General features: G+C 32.0%; 1 protein-coding gene across 2 annotated transcripts in view; it reads left to right on the top strand.

Annotated features, from left to right (window-relative positions):
- Positions 1–16,731, top strand: part of LOC148600556 (uncharacterized) — a 31,179-nt gene that overhangs the window by 954 nt on the left and 13,494 nt on the right. For both annotated transcript variants that reach the window (XM_088559776.1, XM_088559777.1), the window contains exons 2-13: positions 236–351; positions 571–676; positions 1,145–1,194; positions 2,000–2,228; positions 5,627–7,282; positions 8,203–8,256; positions 9,160–9,240; positions 10,261–10,329; positions 11,160–11,207; positions 11,521–11,610; positions 12,439–12,486; positions 15,615–15,704. In XM_088559776.1, coding sequence (XP_088415902.1) covers positions 571–676; positions 1,145–1,194; positions 2,000–2,228; positions 5,627–7,282; positions 8,203–8,256; positions 9,160–9,240; positions 10,261–10,329; positions 11,160–11,207; positions 11,521–11,610; positions 12,439–12,486; positions 15,615–15,704 — 2,521 coding nt within the window. In that variant the 5' untranslated portion in view covers positions 236–351. The remainder of the gene's footprint in view (positions 1–235; positions 352–570; positions 677–1,144; positions 1,195–1,999; positions 2,229–5,626; positions 7,283–8,202; positions 8,257–9,159; positions 9,241–10,260; positions 10,330–11,159; positions 11,208–11,520; positions 11,611–12,438; positions 12,487–15,614; positions 15,705–16,731) is intronic.

Consider the following 16,731-nt stretch of genomic DNA (forward strand, 5'->3'; position numbering starts at 1 on the left):
TACAATGAACAAAGTGGAAATCATCCACTTACAGGGCATGCTGCAGCTAGCCCAAACAACACTTTTTTTAAATAAACAGCATAAAAGTTGTACAATCTGTGTTCAGGATTGAATGCTTGAACAGATTCCTCCAAAATTATACAGATATAACATGATGGGGTTCAACAGAGCATTTTGAGTTTTTGTCATTAATCATTATTGTTTTATCATTGATTTTCAATCTTTTCTAATTCAGCTCTTTTATAAGAGAGATCAGATTTTCTGTTAGATGGTGAAGGCATTTGGAATGTTAGAATTCTAGACCATTCGAAACAGAGGGATAGCATATCATGTGGCGTTTATGTTCTAAAGGTATGTATCTACTCTTCAAACTTATTTTGCCAATGTTACTCTAGTTAGAAAAATGCTTTCAGTTTTGGAAATTTGTTATCTATCATAGATGCCATTTTACTGAGTAGATATTGCAATTTATAATATGTCAAAGTTTCATTTTAGAATACTCTGTAATGATAACTGTCTCTATAGATATTGCATGAACAAATGTTTGTAAAGATGATCTTTATGCTTCAGATGGCAGAAACTATCTTGGCTGATCAAGATATTGCTTTTGTTATGACAGAGGATGATATCATAATGTTCAGACTGCACATAGGTTCAGTTATCCTTAATGTTGAGGGTATTTATTAATATTTTTTATTTTCTTGAGTCAAAGTTAACACATTAACGCCTCACTGGAACAAAGTTTGGTCCAAGTAAGCTTATGCTAGTGCTTTGTATCCATTATATATTCCTTCCTTGAGTAATTGAAATAACTTCATCTCAATTAGTAGTGTTGTGAGGTGGGTATCAGCAAAAATAATTACCTTCAAACTCTTCAACTAAAAATGTTTGTTTTTCTTTGGTCATTATTTGGCAGAAACACAGAGTAATCAATCCTCTATTTATCTATTTTATTGACCTGTGAACTACAAAGTCAAGTACCCAATGAAATGTTTTATTTTCTCTAACCACAAAAATTGATACATGTAAAGACAAACTTAAATAAAATCACAGTACAATGGAATCAATTTATCTGTCTTTTTGTTTCTGTCTGTTTTGATTTCACTCTTTTGTAGTTTCATATCATATATTTGTTATAATTCAGGTTTGACAAAACTTCAACAAATATTATCAAGGCAAGGACAAATCACTATGGTGAGTGCATCATCTGTCATTTTTCTTACATTTAAAGAAAAATTATATTAAATTCCTGTTTCATGTAGACTTAGCCATTGAATTTCCATGATTTGACATCATAAATTTTCTTATTACATAGGATTGTATATTGACATGGTCTGATTTTAAAAAGTCACTTGTCATGAAAAAATAGAAAAATATAATTTGAAAACTAGAGATAACTGTTAGATATGTACATGTATCTAAGATATTCACAGCATTGTTTTCTGTTTTTGAATATGGCTGACTGCCTTAACAAAGATAAACCATGAAACTTTGCCATTCTCATTTTGGTGTCCAGGCAGTAACTTCAGTACAAGTATATGGATCTCTGACATTGTACTACAAGGTGCTATATTAAAAAAAAGAAAGCAGAGGTTTTGCTTGAACTATGTAGGAAATGGGGTAAAATTTGACCAGAAACAAGCATTTTCAGTATCTTAACAATTTCTATCACAAAGTGCCATACAGTAAAAGGTAGGCTTGGGATGATTTGGGGTTTTGATGATGTCTTTGCGTACTTCATGTTTTGTGGGTTTTAAAAAAAGAATGTGTAACAGAATTTAGTTAGAAGAGAAAGGTCTAAAGCCTGAAAAAAAGCTCTTATTCCTTTTTTTATTGGGGTCCTTCTACATATATTTCTCTTACAAACAAATTTGCTTGAGTATCCAACATTAGGACGTGTGGGGTATGTGAGCGTGCTCACTAAGGTTCTTTAATTAGATACATTGCTTGCCTTTGTCTTCTTACATACTGGGTTATTACGTATCATCTTATCTTTTAGAAAAATATGCACCAGACAATTGAACAAATGGACTTATTTTGTGAAGGCGTAACAGCAGAATCAAATGATGTATTTCCAGAAAACCAAACAGCAGAACTGAATAATGTATGTCCAGAAAACCAAACTGCAGAACTGAATGATTTATGTCCAGAAAACCAAACTGCAGAACTGAATGATTTATGTCCAGAAAACCAAACAGCAGAACTAAATACTGTCGCTTCAACAAAAAGTAAGTTACTTAAGTTATTTCAGATGGAACACAAGAATGATGATTACTTCATTTAATTATCTCTCACATAGACATTATGGTTTATTAATATGTGGTCACATAGGTAACTAACTGATCCATCACTCCTCATTCACTACTAAATATTTATTACATATTCCAGTCTTGAGTAGCTCTTATTTGGAATTTGTGCAAAATCAATTTTGATTGTCGTTGCCATTTATGAATATGATGCAGGAGACCTGTCCCTAATATCTAATACTTCTACTGGTAAATTTTGTCTGGTGACAACTGTAGTGCTTTTGAAATCTAAATTGTTTATGCAAAATATCTTTATCTTCGTAGTTTTTTACACACAGTCTCTATAGATGGGATGTGTTGTAGTATTATGGTATCAGTCTTTTTGTTGTTTGCACTTTGCACAATATCTCAAAAATGCCATCAATTTTTTTATGAACTTTGGTGAATAGTTTCTATCTATTGATGTGAGCTCCCTTATGATTTTGATAAATTTCTAATGTATTGTTTTTGAGTTATGGGACTAAAATTGTTCAAAGATGGAGTGATTTTCTGATTTCAGAATATAACTTGAAAACTCTTGCAGCAACATCAATGACACTTAATAAAAATTTATAACAGGGTTTTAAACCACAAAATAATGGTTGGAAATAATTGTGGAGGTTACAGCCCCAACCATAAGCATAAGGGCCAAAAAAGTCCAAGTCAGTGATCCCAATAAAGTTTTATATCAACATTACAAACCACAAAAGGAAGATTTGCATTGATTTTGGGGGGTTATGGTGCCAAGCATAAATTTAGAATTTAGGGACAAAAAATGGGCAAAAACTAGCATTTTGTTGAATTTACTTCTATAATTCAAGTAAAAGCATAGAAATGTCTATGATATTATTTCACAATATTCTATACCTATATGATGAGACTAAATAAATTTTGGTTGTTAAAACATGTCCATTGTAAATAAAAGAGACGCCAAAAAGGGGGCCAAGAACATGCAATTTCTTGCTTTCCAAACAATTATTTGACTGTTGATGAAATGATCACTTTGAAACTGTATCACAGAGTGCCATACCAACAAAGGTAAACTGGAATTGATTTTAGTGGTTAATCAATGATTTCTATATATCAGGGATTGGAATCTCACACAATTTTACATGGTACAATAATAAATATGTTGCGTGGGGCGATATACAGCAAGATTACCCATGACACATTTTGTTGATTCTGATAGTGCCCTGTTTAATGGCGGACAATTTTCTTTGCTTCAACATTTCATCATGATAAATTTAGGTATTCTGACCTAAATGGTTTTAAAAAAAAATATCCCACCTCAAGTTGCCTCCAGACTTTTTTATTGTTTTGTTCTGATTAATTCCTCGATATTCGAGACCTTAATCTCTTATCAAATTTTCAACCTGGTCCCACCTTCGCAGGTGTACTTCCCTCCTCATCAAAAATTCAAACTCCTTTTTCCAGACCCGATCAGTCGTCATAACATTTGTTAAAAATTTATCAGAAATAGTATGTATGAGGGTGTATACAAGGAGTTTTATAGTTGTAGCTTTCCCTGTATTTGTGATATCAACATTTATACAAGCCTTTGTTTTGACTCCTGACTGCGTAGCCCCGCCTTCGAGGGCTGTTATCCTATTCATTTAAAATTTAAACTCCTTCTTCTTCAAAATCTGATCTATCATCATAAAATTTATTTCTAATTGATCAGAAATGGTCTGATCGTGTATATAAGAAATTTTGTAGCTGTAGCCTCCCGTTCTTGCATGAAATCAACATTTTTATTTGACCAACTGTTGATATAAAAAAATTGGCGGTTGGAGTCACGCCCTCCAGAAAGTCATTCCCTCCTAAATTAAAGCTCTAACTCCTTCAAAACCCAAACAATCATCATAAAATTTCTTTCAAATTGATAGAAATAGTCTGAGGGTGTATATAAGGATGTTTATAGCTGTAGCTTCACCTGCATTTGTGATATCAATGTTTTATATGACCTAATTTTGACTGTATAGGCGGCAAGTAGCTGTGGCTAGTATAATGAAATCTTCCATGCAAGATACAAATCCTTCTATATTTAGCTCCTTGGGTTAGCACATGAATCTTTTTAAATTAGGGATGAAAAGGGCCTGAAACTAGCATTTCCTTGTGTCTTGACAATAACTTGAGTAAAAGTGAAAGGATCTCATACAAATTTTACTACGATGTGACCAACCTCAAAAGGAAAGACTGGGATTGATTTTTGGGGAAATGATATGAGCAAATTAAGAAAAAGGGCCAGAAACAAATACTGATTTCTGAATGATAACTTGAGTAAAAGGGATTGAATTGCTCTGATGTCATAAAATAAGGTTCCATAACCCCAAATGAAGGCTGGGATTGATTTTGAAGGTTTTGACTGGAACCGTTAGGGAACAAGGGGCCAAAAAGTGACCACTTGTGATTCCAGTTAAATTCTTATCCCGTGTCAAAATATTAAATCATAACGAAATTCAAATCTTCATGAGATGGTGTGTCCAAACTTAACCCAACTGTTTAGGGTTTGACCTCTGTGGTTGTATCATGCTGCACCCTGTGAAGCATTTTATTGTATATTTTGTGTCAAATACTAAATAACAGTCAAAAGTTGAGAGCTATATTCAGGTTTCAATCTTTGCAGGCATTTCTAGCTGTGCTTTGCAAAATATTTTATTTTGTATGTCCCTATATAGAAAATATGTGTATCATTAGCAATTGACAGTACATTTCATCTAGAACAAATTTCTCTGGACAAGTTTGTTGTTTTGTATAGAAAAGCTTGTGTCTGATAACATGATATAATATAACCAATTCGTTGTAAGGGGTAAATAGGAAAGCTTATAATCCAAAAGGTGACACATAACAAACAATGTATTAAATATTTCAATTATGTACACAGCACATTCAAGGGAAACTTATCTAGTTTAAAACTATAGTTTAAAATGAGGAGGTTTGTTGGAAAGAATTTTTTTATTTCACACTTCATTACTTCAAAAACAATTGCTCCCAAGAGGCCTAATTGCTTGCCCATGAATAACTAATATGTCTACATGTATTATTTTGATTAGGGTTTATTGCAGTTAGAAAAATATCAACCTTGCATTAAAGAAACAAAACATGCTTTGCTGTATCTGAAAGAGTAATCAAAGGAACCAAGATTCTAGCGGAAATCAAATGAATGTAATGCCGGGACAAATACCAGACATGGAAGTGTGCTAAAAGCATATTTGTTATAACCTATTATACTGTAATGATTTAAGTTTTAATTCTTTTGGCCTGTTTTCTTAACAAAATTTTCTGAGTATAAATAATTTAGAAGGTGATCATTAATTAATTGAGGTTTACTGTGATTGTAGGTGGTGAAAAAGACCCCAAAAGACCATGTCCCTTTTGTGGAGGCAAGATGTTTGCACGGTTAACCAGGCATATTCAAAGTGTACATAAGGATGAAGATGAGGTGATGGCAGCCATGAAACTACCTGCTAAAGATAGGAATCAAGCATTCAATCTTTTGAGAAGGAAGGGTTGTCATGCATATAATTTAGATAAACTGAAGGAAGAAAACTTTGATCCTTCTAGTTTAATGAAAGAAAGGAAGTCAAGAAAAAAATCAGCTGAAGCAGGAGAAATTAATCAAGGGGATGCCAGAGAAGTGTGTTCACTATGTAAGGGATATTTTGTCAGAAAACATTTCAGAAAACATGTCAGTATTTGCAGTGCAGCAGAAGGAAACACACATACTCCAGCAGGTATTCAGTTGGAAATTCTGAGTGATAACATAACTTTTAGTGAGGCATTTCAAAAGAATATTTTGAAGGATTTTTGGAAAGATGAAATTGGAAATTTTTGTAGGAGTGACACATATATCAAAGAGTTTGGTTACCATCTTTTCAGAATTGTTCAGGCAAATATAGATAAGTCCGACCAAAACCGCAAGACAATTATGGCTGCAATGAGAATGTTAGCAAAACTTTTCTTTCATTTTAAAGAGGAAGCTGCAAAAAATAACATAAATGTAACAACATCATTAGATATGTTCAAAGCAGATAATTTCCAAATATTTATGGATGCAGTTAATGAAATAGCCCAAAAAGAAGATGGTGGAATCAAATCAGGTACAAAAAGAAATGTTGGGCATCTAATTAAAAATGTTACGCAGCATTTACGGGGAAAGTTTATTTGGGAGAAAAAAAAAGAGCTGGTTAATGATGTTGATGATTTCAACAGTTTGTTTTCAAATTTTAAGGCAGTAATGTTTCATAGTGCTGAATACAATATAAAGAAAAATAGGCAACAGGAATTACGGTGTCCAAAAAATTTACCAGATGAGCAAGATGTGAAGAAACTCCAGACTTACACAGTGCAGAAAATGAAGAGTATTGATGACCATTATGAATTTCTTGAGAAAAGTGAATATATCCTGTTACGAAATCTTGTTGTTAGTAGATTGACACTTTATAATGCTAGAAGAGGAGGTGAACCATGTAGACTTACATATAAAGAGTGGGAAAATGCCAGAAATGATGTTTGGATAAATGAAAACCAGAAAAATTGCGTCACAAACCCAGAAGAGCAAGACCTTTTAAAAAGTCACAAACTGACATATCAGTCTGGTAAATGTGTGAACCAGACTGTGCCTATTCTGTTTCCTAAAGACACATGGAAAGCTCTAGAGAAACTGGCTGATCCAGTGATCAGGCAGGCAGCTGGTATATCACCTGATAATATTTACCTATTTCCACATATAAAAAATTCACGTTTTCATGCTTCTGGTTGGAACTGTGTGAGCCAGGGGTGTGATCAGGCAGGATTATCAAAAAAAATTAATGCAACACAAATGAGTCACTGGATGTCAACTGTTTATGCAAGGTTAGATCATCCAGACACTGAAAAAGAAGCTTTTTACAGACATATGGGACATTCTGAAGAAATCAATAAACATGTTTATCAATGTCCTTTAGGGATAGAAGAAATTACAAAAGTTGGCAGATTTCTGCGTAATATTGATCAGGGTAAGTACCCTGTCCTCAAATTCTGTTCTAAAACTACTTTTAACATTTTTGAAGCATTATCCTGTTCTTGCTAATGTTATCTGTGGATAGATATTTCATGCACTCAGCCCCCACCCCCCCCCCCCCAAAAAAAAAAAAAAAAAAAAAAAAAAACTAGATTTTTCATCAGTTAATTATTATACCCAATTCACACAGATTTTTATGGTATATAGGAATCACCCAGTCAACATTTTTTGTAAAGGCAACTCTTCCTGTAATTTAATGTAGATGTGCATGAAGGAAACATAGGACTTTGTGTCTTCAAAGGGAGATAATACAACTAAAGGTTTTTACATATGAAAGCCTTGATAGCACTAATCAAAGGGATTGTGATGAAATATTTTGGGAACATTTGCTATAATACTATATTGATACACATAAAGAATACAATTTCTGTTGGTAGACTCATCCAATGGGAGATAAGCCAACTTTTTAATAACATAACATTTAACACCCTTTGAAAATTAAATATCAAGGAATTGTATTTCTAATATGAAATCAACATTTTTTAGCATTATCAGTCAATAGCACCATTTGTTATTTACATACATGTGTTTAGGGTGTTGCGATACCATTAAAGAAGTTCATAGTTAGGGGCACAGCTAAGATACCAAGTTACAAAAAATGTGGGTTATACAAAATGGTCAGTTTTGCTTTGTTATGCTAAAAAATGATAAATTTTATAGAAATCAAAATGTTAATATTTAAACTCTTTGTAGACAACAAAACAAGAAACCACTGTAGATAGTAAGTAATGTTTCAGAAGTTTCTCTGATCTATTGTTTTTTTGTACTTCTGGTATATCAGTTTTGGAGAAAACGTAATGACAAGAAGAAAACTAATGAAATTTTTGAATAATTTGAAAAAAAAAAAAAATTCAGGCTTGGATTCAGCTATGCAAAGAGAAAAGGCATTAGTAAAAGATGATTGGCCAGGTAAGAAGTACACATATGTTAGCAATAGCTTTATGAACAAAAATTCTTTCATCTATAATTGCATTCTGTACAGATGGAAATATTGAAGTATATGTGGTCATCACTGAGCCTCTTAGCCCTTAACTGATTTTACGGGGAGACTTCCTTTTTTATACCATTTGCAACAAAGGTTTTTTTTTTTTTTTTTTTTTTTGCGGGAATTTTAGGAACTTCCCTATCCAGTATGTCAGACTGCTTGTCCCTATTTCTTGTCAGCCCATCTCTCCCAAACTGCTCAAGGGATTTTAATGAAATTTTAGAGAAATGTTTTGCAATATTCAACTTTTGCTTTTTATGTTCAGTAATGGAAATCATCCAACATTGCTTACAATATAACCCTCCACTATCTAAAGCCACATACCAAATATAACATTGATCCATTGATCAATATTGAGAGAGATTAAGGTTTATTACTCATTAAATATTACTAATGCAATGTCTGTCCACATGAGATAGTTATAGGTTTCATAATGAGCAAAAGTTGAATATCTCAAAACTGTTCTGTGGTTCTGCAATTTTTCATTATATGAAATGATGGATAATAAAAAATTTTTATTACAAAATGTTTGAATCCCACTCCCACTGGGTGGAGCAATTTTAAATGTGAGGCTTTAGATAGATATGGCAAACATAAGCAATTTTGGTTTCTGTCCATTATCAACTTCCTGTACAAGTGAAGGTATATACATTTGTACATACATACATTGCATAACAACACGTGCAACTTTATTTTTTAATGCAATCACTCACACTTTCTGTGTGTATCCTTTTAGTTAATTTGTGTACTAGATGAAGTTTCATTAGTCTAATTTGAATTTTTTGTCCTAGTTCTAAACATTGTCTCCTTGCTTTTATTTGTTACAGCTCAAAATGAGAACTCGGGGAGTACTCAAAGTGGTGATGTTGGTAATCTTGATGTTGACAATGATGATATAGATTGGAATGGTTTGTACTTAAAAGCATTTGGGTAGAAATAGTATTAATCACATCATTAACCACTTAATCATGTCTTAATAATTATTTGCCTAATTAATGGTTGTTTTGACTTTTTTTGTGCTACAAATAATCATGGTGAAAGTGTTTTTTTGTTTTTGTTTTGTTTTTTGTAGGATCAGTGAATATACAAGTTGAATAAGTTGTAAAATTATGTAACAAATTTCGGAAATGATTTATTTTGAATCTAATAATAACAATTACGGTTATTTTTTTATTACATTTTCATGACTTTTACGGGAACTTTAGACCTGCCATATTTGTCCATATTTGTATGTACACTTTATGCCATATCAGTTGAAACGGTCACTAGCTTAGTGCTTTGTATTATTTATTATGAAGGAAATGGGCATTAAGTAGGATGAGGTTAGATATGGCAATAGTTGTTTGCAATATATTAAGGTCATAGCGTTTACACATGGACAGGTACAACTTTTCATTCATTGACGATTGTTATTGTTTGTTTTCATACATGATGGCGCACGTGACAAGTGCTAAATGTAATGTGTACGTGCGTAAGTGCTTTTTACAGTAAATTACATACTTTTTCTAATATTTTTATTAAATATGAATTTGATGTTCATTCATGCTTCTAAAATGAATGAAAAACATGATTTAAGATGGGCAGTAATTTACACACACAAGCCATGGCCAATAAGTTGCATGCTGCTCATAAAGCAACTGAAAATCAACCACAGTCTCAAAGCCTTTTAAGGACATCATATTAAACTATGATTTTGTTACTGGTGATATAAGTTGTTTTTCTGTTCATGTGCAGTCTGTGTTTAAAATAAAAATGCAAGTACAAATTAGATAGAAATAATTCTTTTCACAGTCTTGTATAATGTATATAGAGTCACACCTGAGTTTCATTTACAACCATTTGACTATCAACAGCTTGCTTATTAAGATTCTGTACTGGAGATTTCAAATGCAGCCACACAATTCAGAATTATTGATTATATTTTTCAGTTTTCCAAACCAATTATTTTGGGCAAGAGTCTAGTGGGGATGGCTCCATCAGAAGTGGTACAGAATCAGGTATTATTTAGCTAAAGAATCAAAACATATGTTTGTTTGTGTACAAAAAAGATTAAAGTTTTAGTTGCTTGATATAAAGAAAAGCAGTTTAAAGATAAAATGTTTATTGGGAAACAGGTTTAGTTCCAAGCATATTTTCTTACAGAAATAGTTATTAAGTGATGCTTGTAACAGGAGTTAATTCAATTTGTTTGTGTCACTAACTACCAAAAACATTCTGAAAGAGTAATCAAGGGTACCAAGGTTCTAGTGGTAATCAAAAGAATGCAATCTAGGGACAAAGACCAGACAGACATACATGAACCTAGACCTATTCATTTTAAGTGCATGATGATCTGTGTGTATGAATCAGTTAGCAGAACAGGTTAAAATGTCTGATCTAATCAACATTCCAACTTCCCCTAGCTAGTTCTTACAATCACTCTTATATTTCCTTGATATAGTTATCTGGACACTGCTTATATAATCATCTGATCTATCGATCCGGTCGGAAGATGCAGTATCTTGTCATATGTAATCTGTCTAAACACATCTCAAACAACATCTTTAAGGACTTGGAACATTTATTAATCCTTTGCCAATTAAACAAGGTAATTTTGCATTTAACGAGGTCAACAGCAGGTAACCCCTTAGTCCAGGGTCTCTAATTATTTGTTTGTATTTATTGTGTTTAAGCATAGGGATAAACATCATTATTATTTGAACATTTGATGATATCCCTTTAAACACCATAGTCAAACGGATCATGGGGTTTGCCTAGAATTTATAAACTAATTCCTCAATTTGTTCCTCAACTTCTGTTTTGATGATTCATTTATTTTTAATTTTAGGCTTACCTTCAAAGGCCAGTAGACAAAAAGTTGAAAGAAGACAAAAATGTATGTATTTGATTGTTAATTTGCTCCCAAAAGGAGCTATGATAGCGAAATCTAAAAAAAGTTTTTATAGAATATATGGGTTTGATATACTGTGGTCCAAAAACATTCCATACTTTTGAATCCATTTTTTGAAAAATTAGATGACAACTTCCTGTATATTGAGGACTTTCTACATTTTCTTCATATCATGATTGAAAGCTGGGATAGCACAAGTGATTGAGCCATCACTCACAGATATCATGTTTGTTCCTCTACAGATGAAATGGCAAAAGTTTGTTGCAATGTTTTTCTTTTTTTTTTTTTGGTTTTGAAGATCCAAAAGAAAGTGCTTGTGAAAGTGGTGATGATTTAATGAGTGATGAAACGGGGGCTGAAAGTGATGAATTTATGAAAAAAGTGAAAGGTAAGTCATTACTTTCTTGAGCTCAAACCTTGCTTAAATGTAAAATATTGATATATTGTGTCATTTTGTAGACGGGGACATTGTCTTACAGGGGGGAATACAGTTAACTCAGGATGGAGTTGGTCTTCTTTTGGTTGAAGAACCATTATCTGATGAAATATCTTGGTTAATTATTGCCACAATTAGCATCATTTAAACTCTGTATCATTCCTTTAATTATTGTTTGATAGAATGTTTAAATCTCAGTTTTACATTTAACTACCTAAGGACGTTCATCAGGTGATTGTTGTTTAATCAGAGGAAGACTAACTCTATTCCCTGCAGTGTATTCACTGTCATAAGAGTTTTATTTTGTGGTGATGTTCTGCTCATGTTAAGGATTCTACCTTTTGTCTTTAATTTTTGCTGTTCCCTCTTTGAGGCATGGCAGAATATAGTGATTAAATGGTGGGATATCTCTCACATAAATATAAACATTACATGCACTATTACTCACCGGAGAAGTTCTTATAAACATTTTATTGTGACAAACATCAGGATACTGTCATATCACAAATCAATCAGGAAGAACTTAATATCTTACTCTTAGCTGTTGAAGATTTCTTTGTTGAGCATTTACTGTTCTTGTAAAGTTCTTGATACAACTACTTAAGAAAAATTTTTAATTAGCATAACATACTACTCAAAGTAATGGTAGTGATAAGTTTAATCAATTTTAATTCATAGTTCCGCATGGTCAGTTATAATTGAAGGATGAACTTGTAATGTCAGTTGTAGAGTTTATAATAAAGTAAAATCAGTGTGATATTGTTTTTATTTTATCTTTAGGGGTTACTTCAACGGCCAGAAGAAGTAGAGTTGGTAAAAAACGAAAATGTATGTATTTGATTTTTAGTGATTAGATTCTAATAGAGAATTATGACCCTTAGCAAATTAGATTTAAGGAATTTTTCTGTTGTTTTAAAAGGTAACACAAAATGGCCTGCTTTGTTACAGTTTGTACCTCATACACCTCTTCTTATAATTTAATTTCTAGCAGACCCTATCTCTATACATTTGGAAAATCAAATAAGCAGATCTTTCTCTTAAAAATTACAGAAAGCATGAAATTTGATTATAGACTAGTATTTAATTACAGATCTATGATTTGATAAAATGATTGTGATTTTCATAGCATACCAACTTTTCTGTAACAAAGCTACATTGTATACTAGAATTTGTAACAAATTATTTTCAAACATTACAACATCAGATTGGAATTCTTTTTTTTTTGGCAGTTTTTGATTCTATAGGATCAAAATAGCTTATCTCATCGGGCAATGCCTGGAACTTTCCTACTATCTTAGAATTCTACACAAAAGTGTATTCCTTATATAATTCTTTTTATATCATTCAATAACTCCTTATAACCGTATAATATGTTTCTGGCAACTGTTCAGCTCAATTCTATTATTTCTGCAAAATAAGATTAAAATCAACTGAAGATTTGAGGGACTCCTATTTCGCTTTGAAAGATGATTAGGAATAAAACTCAATTAGTGAATTTTATTCTTGCTGTAATGTGTCAAGAAACATTTGATGAATTAAGCATGTTTCTTTTAACACACTTACATACATTGTATATGTATCAGTCAAAATGTTTATCCTATCATTAATATTTTATTATTAATTGACAAAAAGTTGAGAGGAGTGGATTTATCCAAGTAAAATTAGTGGGAAAATTAAAATTGTAAAAAGTGTTTAGTTTTGGAAAATCTTTTGTTCATTAAGAAATTATTTTCTTCAGCTGAAATGGGTTTTATTTGAGTATAAATACAGTTAAGGAAAAATACTCAGTTAAAATAATTATTGAATGTAAACACAAATTATCTTCCGGACAGATTAAAAATTAAAAAAAGTTTTGAAAAAGGTAAATGGAACGAAATTTTATAAATTTGTGAAGTTGAACATTGCTTAACTATTGAATACATTTTATACCTCAGAAATCAGTAGTAAAGATTGTCATGTGCATTCTACAAGATAGGAAAATAGTTTTAGATAATGTGGGAAACACAAATGTATGATTACGATTTTTAATTTACATCATGTTATCTTTGAAAATTCTCACTAGAACCAAAAACCTCCAGTGCTAACAGCACTTTGATTTGAAAAAAAACTTTTCGTTCATTATTGAGTTTCTAAGCTCCTGCTAGGATTCACACATGGGAAATGGGAAATTCCAAAATTTGTTATGAAATATCGGGAGGCTCCAGTCAGAAACAGGAGAGTTAACACCTATGTAGGATACTCCATTTAATATTGATTCCTTACCCAAGTTTTGATTCATTTTAAATTATATATACTGCAGACCAAGTGGCATAAGTGATATAAGAGTACCAAAATAGGTAATGAGAAATGACTTGATTTGTCTGATGAGGGTCAACCAACCAGAAAGCTTGTTACAAATAACATTTTACAGTTTTTGTATAACTTAAATGTATAAAGAGTTAAAAGATATACTTCATCTTCAACACATAAAACAAATTAGTCTGATGTAAAAGCAAAGACCTAAATTATTTATGACAAACAGAAATTAAGGGAACAAGGAATTAAATGGTAATAAAAAAGAGCATAATCCAGGGAAATGACTAGACAATTTAAATAAACCTACACATAAAAGAACATAACTAGAAAAAAAACTAGAATAACAAGCACATAAAAAACAAAAGTGATGAGCAACCTGACTCCAATAAAGACTGGGAACAAGAATCAGGTGCACTGATTGGGTAAGTGCCCTCTGCTCGTTTACCCTCTTGAGTTGATCATAAAATTTCATGTCTAGGGTAGACAAAAGAAAACTTATTATGGCAGGGTATTCAATTCATTCCTCACCCGATGCAAATGGATACATCATAAAACTTCAAAACTTCTGTAGTGATGACTTTAATCTTCTAGCAACATAGCTCTATTCCAGAAGCCTAACTGTAAGAAGCCTAAAACCGTACAAAAGCCCACATGGTTTTGAAAAGATCTGCATAAAATAAGAAACAAGAAGTCCCATAAGCTTTGTTTTATATTTTAATCATGAGTGTTCCTATTCCATCAGTCTCTAAGGGTTGGTCAAGATATGAGTCTTGATTCCAAAATATCATTAATTCAAGTTATTTGTGGTAGATATGTGAAATATAAAACCCCCAAATCTAGATTGTTTAGAGACAAAACATCATCTGTATAGTGGAAACTGAGTCAAAATAACTTGCTAAACAATGTCCTACTTTTTGATCAGATGAGCTCTTAAGTCAGCTTCAGAGTGAAGGAATAAGTCACTGAGTAGCTGAGCACAATATGTTTCCATTTGAATGCTAAATGTCTGTTGAAAAACATTTTCACCACTCTGTACAAGTATGATGTTGACACAAACAAAATCCAGCATTTTGACACCTTATTTGGTGTATATAGAAGATAGTTTGGAATTCATTTTTTTAAAAGTATATGTATGATGGATCTCTACCAAGCACTATGTTTTTCCATCTAGGAGTTCTATCTTTCTTAGAGTAACAACAATAATGTCAGGATTTCAACTGGCAAAGAGTAATCAAGGGAACCAAGGTTATAGCGGTAATCAAAAGAATGTAATCCAGGGACAAAGACCAGACATGGAAAACAGACATACACAATGAAGAACATAATGTAACTAAAATCATACATACAAAGTAACAAAAGAAAATGAGCAACTCAGACTCCACTAAAAACTGGGAGCATAGAAAAGTAGTATAAATAATTGTAAGTTCATGTTTCGATGTTATACCGGTAATATTTTGATGATAATTTTGTATTAAGAGTTTCCAGAAATGTTTACATAAGTCAGGAAGTATGTGAGTTTTCTGTGCTGAGGGCATAGTCATGAAAATTTTTCTAAGAGGAAAATAGTAATATGCATAATCACATGTATAAGTGGTAATTTGTTCCTTTACAGGTCAAACAGCAAAAAGCCAGTAATAATTTTCTTTATTTTTGTTTTGAAGATCCTAAAGAAAGTTTTAGTGAAAGTAGTGATGATTCAGAGAGTGATGAAACAGGAGCTGAAAGTGATGAGTTGATGAAAGAAGTGAAAGGTAAGTCATCACTGTTTAAAGTCTAATAACAATTGCATCTTTAAGAAAGTGGGACATTGTTTTAATAAGATTTTTATTTTGTTGTGTTCTTCTCATGTAAAGGAACAATGCTGTTTGTCTGTCTGTATATTTTTTGTTCACACTTTACACAGAATGTCAAATACACTTAAACCAATTTCCACAAAACTACAGTGGATTGTCTTTTTATTGATTTGTGAGTTTTCTTTGAAAGGGGTTTGTTCACTTTTCAAGATATTCAGCCCAACTATTTCTTGAAAATTCAAAATTCACCCAGCAGTAATATTTGTTGCTCATAACAAACTTTGAATGTCGTCTTTCAACAAAATGATATTGTAGAAAAAGTTCTCTGTCACTTCAGTGAAAAAAGTAGCCATGTCTTATCGATGGTATGATCGTTTGGTAAGTTTTTTCCCCGATTTACCTACTTCAAACGAAAAATGTAGTATCAATGCAGCTGTCAAACATCTTTGTATCTTTATGATAAAATCGTCTCTTATATATCTACGTCCACCTTCAATATCTAATAGTTCGAGAAATGTGCTCTATTGAAATTTTTATGTTGTTTAACTTTGAGAAGCGTGTTTTGTTTATGCAAATCGGAACATTCCGTTCCGACCGTGTTTTTGTTGTTTACTTTGCCATGGAAACCGAAGAGACATCATCGTGCCAGATTACGAACTTTACAATGTTGATGTTTATGATTTCATCAAAACTGCTTACAGATCATGTACAGAAATATAATATGTAATCATCATTAGAAATGTAAGTATGCCATCTGTTCATAAACATCAGTTACCCTTATTCTTTTTATGAAGTAGTAAACCGAATAGGTGAAATATGTTTGGAAGCGGCAGCAGACGACCATATCGATTGTAAAGTCTAACATTGAAACTGGCCAAATTTACTATGCATTTAGTATGTTTTAATTCATATACAAAGAATAATAAATGTACTTTAAGATATATGACTTCAAGTTGTTGGCAGTGGCAGCAAAATTCAAGAGTGA

Source organism: Perna viridis, chromosome 13 (genome assembly GCF_037379345.1).
Source record: "Perna viridis isolate PV_CMFRI_1.1 ecotype Kerala chromosome 13, ASM3737934v1, whole genome shotgun sequence".
Classification (NCBI taxonomy): domain Eukaryota; kingdom Metazoa; phylum Mollusca; class Bivalvia; order Mytilida; family Mytilidae; genus Perna; species Perna viridis.